This window comes from Hemiscyllium ocellatum, chromosome 48, assembly GCF_020745735.1.
Source record: "Hemiscyllium ocellatum isolate sHemOce1 chromosome 48, sHemOce1.pat.X.cur, whole genome shotgun sequence".
Taxonomy (NCBI): Eukaryota; Metazoa; Chordata; class Chondrichthyes; order Orectolobiformes; family Hemiscylliidae; genus Hemiscyllium; species Hemiscyllium ocellatum.
This window is the reverse complement of record NC_083448.1, coordinates 9194083-9202861: the sequence shown is the minus strand read 5'-3', so window position 1 is coordinate 9202861 and position 8779 is coordinate 9194083. Positions and strand designations below refer to the sequence as shown.

General features: G+C 43.7%; 1 protein-coding gene across 1 annotated transcript in view; it reads left to right on the top strand.

The window, feature by feature from the left end:
• Positions 1 to 785: 785 nt before the first annotated feature.
• zgc:110329 (uncharacterized protein LOC550500 homolog) overlaps positions 786 to 8779 on the top strand; it is a 177153-nt gene continuing 169159 nt past the window's right edge. Inside the window, exons 1-2 of the mRNA XM_060856696.1 lie at positions 786 to 811; positions 1158 to 1297. Coding sequence (XP_060712679.1) covers positions 1205 to 1297 — 93 coding nt within the window. The 5' untranslated portion in view covers positions 786 to 811; positions 1158 to 1204. The remainder of the gene's footprint in view (positions 812 to 1157; positions 1298 to 8779) is intronic.

Genomic DNA, 8779 nt, shown 5'->3' with positions numbered 1-8779 from the left:
ACCAATAACACCACAATGAAAAATTCATCTTGACTGTTTTGTTCCTGCAGTAATTTAGTCTAATGATAATGGCCCTTTATACATACTCGAGGAGAAAGTGTGGACTGCAGATGCTGGAGATCAGAGCTGAAAATGTGTTGCTGGAAAAGCGCAGCAGGTCAGGCAGCATCCAAAGAGCAGGAGAATCGATGTTTCGGGCATGAGCCCTTCTTCAGGAATGAGGAAAGTTCCTCACTTTCCTCATTCCTGAAGAAGGGCTCATGCCCGAAACGTTGACTCTCCTGCTCTTTGGATGCTGCCTGACCTGCTGCGCTTTTCCAGCTACACATTATCAGCTCTATATACACACTCGCCCAGGACATCCAGCAGTCTGCTTGAATAAAAGATAAATCCACAGTCAGCATTCATATTTGAGCCTGGACTGGGTTCCTTACACAATTCCCCATGTGTCATGAACAATGTCTTGACTTTACCATTGCCTACTTCTGCTGTTGCTTCAGCTGAATCCTTCAATTCTGCCTTTCTTGCCCCAGTCCTGGATTTGACCCTGACTGGCATTGTGCGGCCTGTCATCTAACTGGCACCAAGCCCCACTCACCGAGCCTTCATTGGTTTTCAGACCCGCGAACAAGTTCTCAACATTCCCAGTTTTTCAAATCCCTCAGTAATTTCCTCCCCTCCCCTCTCCTCTCTACCGTTGTGAACTTTGGCACACTCCTGGTTGGCATCCCGCCCAAATGATGTTTGTTTTCAGTGTGGTGACACACCTGCAGCACTGAAGGGACTGGACTGCAGGCTTTCTGGCCTAGAGGTAGGGACACTAGCCAAAGGCCAGGGGCTCTGAGGTGGGGGGAGTGATGGCGATAGTTGGGGAGGATTGTTATGGCTTAATGACTGTGAGAGGGAGGCTGAGCCCCGGGGGATTGGACAACACAAACCCTTGAAGAAGGGTTGTGTGATCCGCTCCGGTCATAACAAAATCCTTTACGTAAAAAGTCGTGTAAAAGAAAACACATCCATGGTGTACACTGAGACTGAGTGGACTCACAGTCATGGAAGGGCTCGCCCGGCCACCAGTGCACTCTTCAGGAGCAGTTTTCACTTTCGCTCTGGAGGCGGAAGTTGCTTGGTTGAAGTGCTGTCCTCTTTTTGTTGAGATTTCAGGGAAGTGATCCGGACCCGGACCCGGACCCGGACGGGCAGGATGTGTGGAGGGTCCCGGCCACACTGCGGGGGGATCGATGCCAAGTACCTGCTGCTGAAACTCACCCTGGGGATCTTCGCGACATTTTTCTGGGTAAGTGAGAAACCAACAGCGTTTTAAAGGAAAACGTGCCTGAGTCACCAAGGCTGACTTGATTGCATCTTTCAACAGATCAGCAGCTTCGAATCCCAAAAAAAAATTAGATCTTTTTTGGTAAGGAGGACGATTGTTTTATTTTTAGTCCGAACGTCGACTTTTACTGCTCTGATTTGCTTTATCTATTTTAATTTTCCTTTAAATGGGAAGTTTCTGGCGTTCTCAAATGGGATTGATTACTATCTGCAGGCAATGATTTGAGCTCTTAAAGTTCAGTTCTTTTCGGCCCTTTTCAGAAAAGTGGCAAGATAAAACTTGGCAGGTTAGGCAGAGGATTTTTAAAAAAAATCAAAACAAATATTTTTTACAGTGCTGTTTTATATTTTAAGAATCCGAAATTAATCCCACTCTCCTTGCACCCTCCCTATTGTCCTGTGGTCTGTTACCACATTCTGTACAATAAACTCAACTTTTGCTAAATATTAATCGTAAAATTTATGACTTAGAGAATGAGATAAAATGCGGGAGCACACTGAAAAACTCCACCAATCTGAGTGTGACCAGTATTTCTCACTTTATATTGCACTCTGTCTGATTTATTTTCAAAATTGAGCGTTTTTTTTCAAGTTGTAAAAAGAAAACATGTCCTTAGAATAAATTAAGACCAGTTGGTCGTCTTAACTCTTAGTCCATTGGTAATCAATGAAATTAATCCCATTGTTCCCCTCTCTCCCACTGTCCGGAATCTAAAATGAATCTCATAGTCGTTAGAGAGAAGGTTGAGAGATGACTTAATAGAGACATAGGAGATAATCAGAGGATGAGATAGGGTGGACAGTGAGAGCCTTTTTCCTTGGATGGTGCTGGCTAGCACAAGGGGACAAAGTTTTAAGTTGAGGGGTGATAGATGTGAGACAGATGTCAGAGGTAGTTTCTTTACTTAGAGTAGTATGGGCTCAGAACACTGTCTGCAACAGGAGTAGACTTGCCAACTTTATGAGCGTTTAAGTGGTCATTGGATAAACATATGGATGATAATGGAATAGTCTAGGTTAGATGGGCTACAGATTGTTTTCACATGTCAATGCAACATTGAGGGCCGAAGGACCTGTACTGCTTTATAATGTTCTATGTTCTATGTCCCCATCTCTCCCCACTATCCTGAATCTGAAATCATTCTCATTGTCCCCCTCTCTCCCCACTGTTCTATGTTCTGCTATCACACCCTCTATAATAGGATATAAAATTTTCCCAACAATAAATGTTAAACTTACTGGCCTGTAGTTAACATTTTCTTTTGCCCCTGTCTGTTTTTGAATTAGGGTGTTTCATTGACAGTTTACAGTCTCTGACTTGAAGGATTCTTGAAAGATTCCTATCAGGCCTTCACAACTTCCTTCCACATTCTTCATCAGGAATCATGCCCGAAATGTTGATTCTCCTGCTCCTCAGATGCTGCCTGACCTGCTGTGCTTTTCCAGTGCCGCACTTTTCGATGCTGATCTCCAGCATCTGCAGTCCTCACTTTCTCCTGAGACCCATGTGGTACAGTGTATGCCTTTATGCCTAGTAAGTTATCAAAGTACTTTTCCCCCAGTGATTGTTATTTTATTCATTTCCTCAGTCTACACCACAGTATCTTCTATCAAAAAGTATTTATTTAACACTTCTGCCATTTCTTGGTTCCCCATTATTATTTTGCAGCCTCCTTCTCTAAGGGGTCTATGTTCATTTTGGTGTCTCTTTTTTTACATACTTAAAGAAGCTCATTCTACTAGACACATGACACAGGGAAGGTGATGGCCTAGTGGTATTAATTGCTAGACGGTTAATCCAGATACCCCAGTAACATTCTGGGGGTCTGGATTTGAACACTGTCAGTGCAGATGATGGATTTTGAATTTTGGAATTCAAATTTTGAATGATGCAATTTTTTTCAATTAAAAATTGATTCCAATAACTATCTGAAATTAGGACTCTGATGGTAACCAGGAAACCGTTGTGGACTGGTGGAAAAATCCATCTGGTACACTAATGCCCTTTGGGGAAGGAAACTGCCACCCTTATCTGGTCTGGACGACACGTGACCCCAGACCCTTGGCAATGTGGTTGACTCTTAACTGCCAACTGAGCAATTAGGGATGGGCAGTAAATGTTGAACTACCCAGCGATGTCCTCACCCTGTGACCAAGTAAGGAAAATTGAATTTGATACAAAGGAGTGTGAGATTATTGACTTTGTTTGAAAAATGAACAGAGAAAATATGAATGTGGTGTAATATTTAAAAGGGTGCAAGAATAGAGAGACTAAAGAGTATGTGTACATTAATCCTTGAGGTTTGTAGGACAAGTTGAGATGGCAGATTCAAAAACATGTATTCAGGTTTCCAGAATATGTAAACAGAGAAATAGAGTACAAAAGAAAGGACGTTATTTTAAATCTTATCAACGACCAACTAGGCATCAAATGAAGTATTGTGTTTAATTTTGACTATCATAATTTAACCAAAGTCTCAAGGCACATGGGAAGATAGTGATTTACAAGAATAGTATGAGGGTCGCACATTTTTGGTCATTTGAAGAGATTGGAGGTATTGGTGTTGTTATCCTAAGAGCAGAGAAGTTTAATAGGAACTTTAATTGAGGAGCTCAGAATTGTGGATTGTTCTGACGGAATAGAGATTTTCTGAAGCAAAAACGTTTACGAAATCCTGATGGCATAGTTTGAAGGTGATTTCCAAAAACTAGCATGAGGAAATATGTTTTTAAGCAGAAATTTGGAGAGCACTGAAAGGGGTTGAAAGCAGATTCAAGAATACCATTTGAAGGATATAGGAAGGAAAATAATAAAGATAACTATGGGCAAAAGGGAGAGGAGTGCGATAAATTTCAACCATACAGCTGGAATTAATTTGATGGGCCAATTAGTCTTCCTTTGAGCTATAGATTCTATCAATTTCGAATTAGAAAAATCAAGAAAGACTTGCACTTACGCAGAAGCCATTTTGCACACAGTAAACTTCAATGAACAGCAATGTAATAATCCGCAGATAATTTCACCCATAATTGTTGGCCAAAACACCGGGGAGAAATTCTCTGCTCTTTGAATAGCAATCAGACCGTATGCGTCCACCTGAGAGGGCAGAAAGGCTTTGGTTTAATATCTCTTCCAAATGACAGTGTAACAATGCAGTCCTCTGTAGATGTCAGCTGGTTTTATGTGTGAGGACAGAAGCTTCTACAGGTCTGCAGATGTGGATTATTTCAAAATTTGTGGTACAATCAGACGAGAATCCATGAAGCCTATCTCGACATCAGGGACAGCTCACTTCATATTTTATGCTGAGTGTCAGGCTGAATTTCTCACCAGTTGCCAGTATAAGTAAGGAGGGACAAACAGCATCTAAGAGCACAAACCACAGACATCAGCTGCACCCCATCCAAATTCACGAACATTTACCAACTCCTTGACAGACAGCACGGCATGCCTTTGATTGAGTGCAGACTGCTCAGAAAGCACAGACTTACATTGTAGGACACACCAGCAACTGGCATCGAAAGGCTGCATGGACAAGCTCATGGGGCACCACTTGCTCTCACTGTGCTCGCTCACCCTGCAGTTACCTGCGTGCTTGCAACACTCATGCCTTGCTTTTCCATGCCTTGCTGTGCCAGTCAGCATTTTCATACAACCAGGTGAGGTAGGTCATTAATGAGGCAAATTTGGGACGATATGGTGAGAAAGCTCCTCATTAGACCTTTCTGGAGGCAAGAATCCCTCCAGAAAGCTCAATGCCAATTCACACTGGCCAAAAACACATAAGATTCAGTCTTGGGTTTATGTATTGTGACTGAGAAATTAGTGTTGTAACTGTTAACTGTGATTGATCTATCTTACACATTAACTTTCTGAAACCGTTCTCACCTGCATTCTTCTCTGTATAAATGCTCGCTCGTCTCCAGAGAGAAAGCCTAAAGATGTAATTAGAAATGTAATTATTCCCGCAGCACTGCTTGCTGGTTAAAGAGAGAACAGTAAATAGAACAGGATGAACCAGGTGGCAGTCTCTTTCTGTGAAGCTGTCAGGAATAAGCTGGAAAGATGGATAGCTCTGCTTGTCCATTCGTGCCAGCTGTTTACGGAACTGAAGGAGTACTCTGAATGGAATTGTGTGCATGTATATTTATCTGCATTTAGTTGTGTGTGAGTGTGATTATACGTCTGCGCTGGTGTATGTTCACCTGAAATGCATGAGGGTGTGCCTGTGAGTATGTATTTGTGTGACAGTGGGTCTGTGAATGTTTCTGCTCGTGAGTGAGTCTGTGGAGATATGAAAATCAGTATGCCAGAGAAAGTTCACAGCCATGAAATGTGGCTTTGTGGTGTCAGGTTTTGTGGTGCTTTGGATGCCACTTTGGACTTGGCATACTGCTGGTGAGACTGTGAGTGCATGTGCAGGCAGCCCAGGAACATTGATTTGATGCGAATGCTTTCATCGAGCAATGAAACATGCCTGCTCATACTGGTTTTTTTTCATTTTAAAAATATTCTTTATTCATTTAAAAAAAAAGTATGCACAAAGTCACTAATGTAGTTTGGTCCATATAGTAATATATGAAGAACACAAACAAAAGTTGGAATTTGACTCCATCCAACAAACAAGCCAAAGGCACCTCTGACCTGTACAGGATTACATTTATGTACTTTTAGGTACTGGGAGGGTCCAGTAACTGAACAGATCCACATTTAACGTCAGCAGAAAGACCTCAGACTGTGGTCTTTCCCCTCTGCACCTTAGTGGCAGCTGCCCTAAGCTTTAGTGCGCGTCTGCTAAAACAGGTAAACATGTACTTGATAGCAGGAAGGATTCCTCCATCATTTCTTGCTCAAGGAACCATTAACTATTTTCAGTTAGTTGCTGGTGGATTTCTATTGACCTTCAATGTGAATTGCTGGGAGTTCTGCAGTTTCTAGAGTTGTTTAAAGTTGCTGAAGTCCATAGGGCAAATACCAAAGGACTTTGACCTGATTCTGCACGAACAATAAAAACGATTACAGTAATTTACATCCCCTTTGAATGACTGTATGAGGTGTCAGAGAGCAAGATGGACTGTTGGAAGACAATACATTCTGGAAGCAATTCCCTGCACTGAACCTCACTGGGGGATCACGATGTCAGCCATCTCTACTTCACCCAGAATGTCTTCACTGAAATGTGCCACTTGGTGCAGCCTCACAGCAGAGTGAGCACAGCATTGCCAGTGACTGGAAAGGTGGCTGTTGCCTCATGTTTGCCTGCTTTTAGACAGGAGCAGATGGTATTTGCAACATTTCCTAGTTATAGAGTCAGACAGCATGGAAACAGACTCTTCGGTCCAGCCAAACCATGCTAAACATGATCCCAAACTAAATTAGTCTCACCTGCCTGCTCCTGGCCCATATCCCTCGAAACATTTCTTAGTCTTGTACTTATCTAAATGCCTTTTAGACATTGTAACATCCACCACTTCCTCTGGAGGTTCATTCCATACATGATCCACTCTCTGTGTAAGAAAATTGCCCCTCATGTCTTTTTTAAATCTTTCTCCTCTCACCTTAAAAGTATGTTGCCTCGTCTTGAAATCCCCCACCTAAGGGAAAAGACACCTGCCATGCACCTTACCTATACCCCTCATGATTTTATAAACATCTACCAGTGAAATACGTCCCAGCCGATCCAGCCTCTTCTTATAATTCAAACCCTCTATTCTCAGCAACACCCTGGTAAATCTTTTTTGAACCATCTTCAGCTTTTAGATTAGATTCCCTGCAGTGTGGAAACAGGCCCTTCGGCCCAACAAGTCCACACTGACCCTCTGAAGAGTAATCCAACCGCCTCTGACTAATGCACTTAACAACTATGGACAATTCACTTGACCTGCATATCTTTGAAACCAGAGTACCCGGAGGAAACCCACGCAGGTATGGGGAGAATATGCAAACTCCAAAATAGTCACCTAAGGCTGGAATCAAACCTGGGATCCTGGCGCTGAGAGGCAGCAGTGCTAACCACTGATCCACCATGCTTAATATTATCCTTCCCATAACATTAAATTCATGTAAAGTCACTGAAAGTCCTGACAGCACAGCAACCTTGGGACTCAATTTTAGCATTCGTTCCACCAAACATCTCCTCCCACTGCCTTTGCACAGTTTGACTGAGGAGTCTATGGCTTGCTGCTGACCTCCTGTTCACAACCTCCTCTGGTTGAGATGTCCAGAGAAATAACAGAGGACTTTGGATCTCTCTCTGTGACTTGTCATGCTATCAATCATTCAGTATTCTTTCTCCACACGCACTGCAACATGTTCCTGCACCTGCTTCACTTTAAGAGCTGCAAACTGGCTCTCAGTGGTGCTAGCATCACACAAACCTGAGGCAGACAGGCACTTGGCAGCGCAGTTAACACCATCTGCATGCAGCTCTTGTATAAATTGTCAAGGAGTTCAATATTTGCACAAAACCTGCATTGGAAAATAGGCACCATTTAATCATGTCCTGTATGGTTTTTGGGGACATGATGGTAAAGGGAGACTGATGGCCCAGGCCGATACTCTGTGAATACAGGCTCAAATCTTGGCCGGGTAGCTAGTGGATTTTCAGTAACTAATAAATGTGCAATATAGGGTAGTCTCAGTAGTGGTAACTGTTATAAAATCTGATCTGATCCACTAACGTCCTTCTGAGATGGAAATCTACCAACCTTACCTGATTTAGTCTACATGTGACTCCAGAGCTGAAAAATGTATTGCTGGAAAAGCGCAGCGGGTCAGGCAGCATCCAAGGGGCAGGAGAGTCGACGTTTCGGGCATGAGCCCTTCTTCAGGAATGAGGAAAGTGTGTCCAGCAGGCTAAGATGAAAGGTAGGGAGGAGGGACTTGGGGGAGGGGCGTTGGGAATGCGATAGGTGGGAGGAGGTCAAGGTGAGGGTGATAGGCCGGAGTGGGGGTGGGGGCGGAGAGGTCAGGAAGAAGATTGCAGGTTAGGAAGGTTGTGCTGAGTTCGAGGGATTAGACTGAGACAAGGTATGGGGAGGGGAAATGAGGAAACTGGAGAAACCTGGATCAGGTTGAATCCAACCACAAGGGATGAACTCAGATTTCTCCAGTTTCCACATTTCCCCTCCCCCCACCTTGTCTCAGTCTAATCCCTCGAACTCAGCACTGCCTTCCTAACCTGCAATCTTCTTCCTGACCTCTCCGCCCCCACCCCCACTCCGGCCGATCACCCTCACCTTGACCTCCTTCCACCTATCGCATTTCCAATGCCGCTCCCCCAATCCATCCTCCCTACCTTTTATCCTAGCCTGCTGGACACACTTTCCTCATTCCTGAAGAAGGGCTCATGCCCGAAATGTTGATTCCCCTGCTCCTTGGATGCTGCCTGACCTGCTGCGCTTTTTCAGCAACACATTTTTCAGCTCTGATCTCCAGGATCTG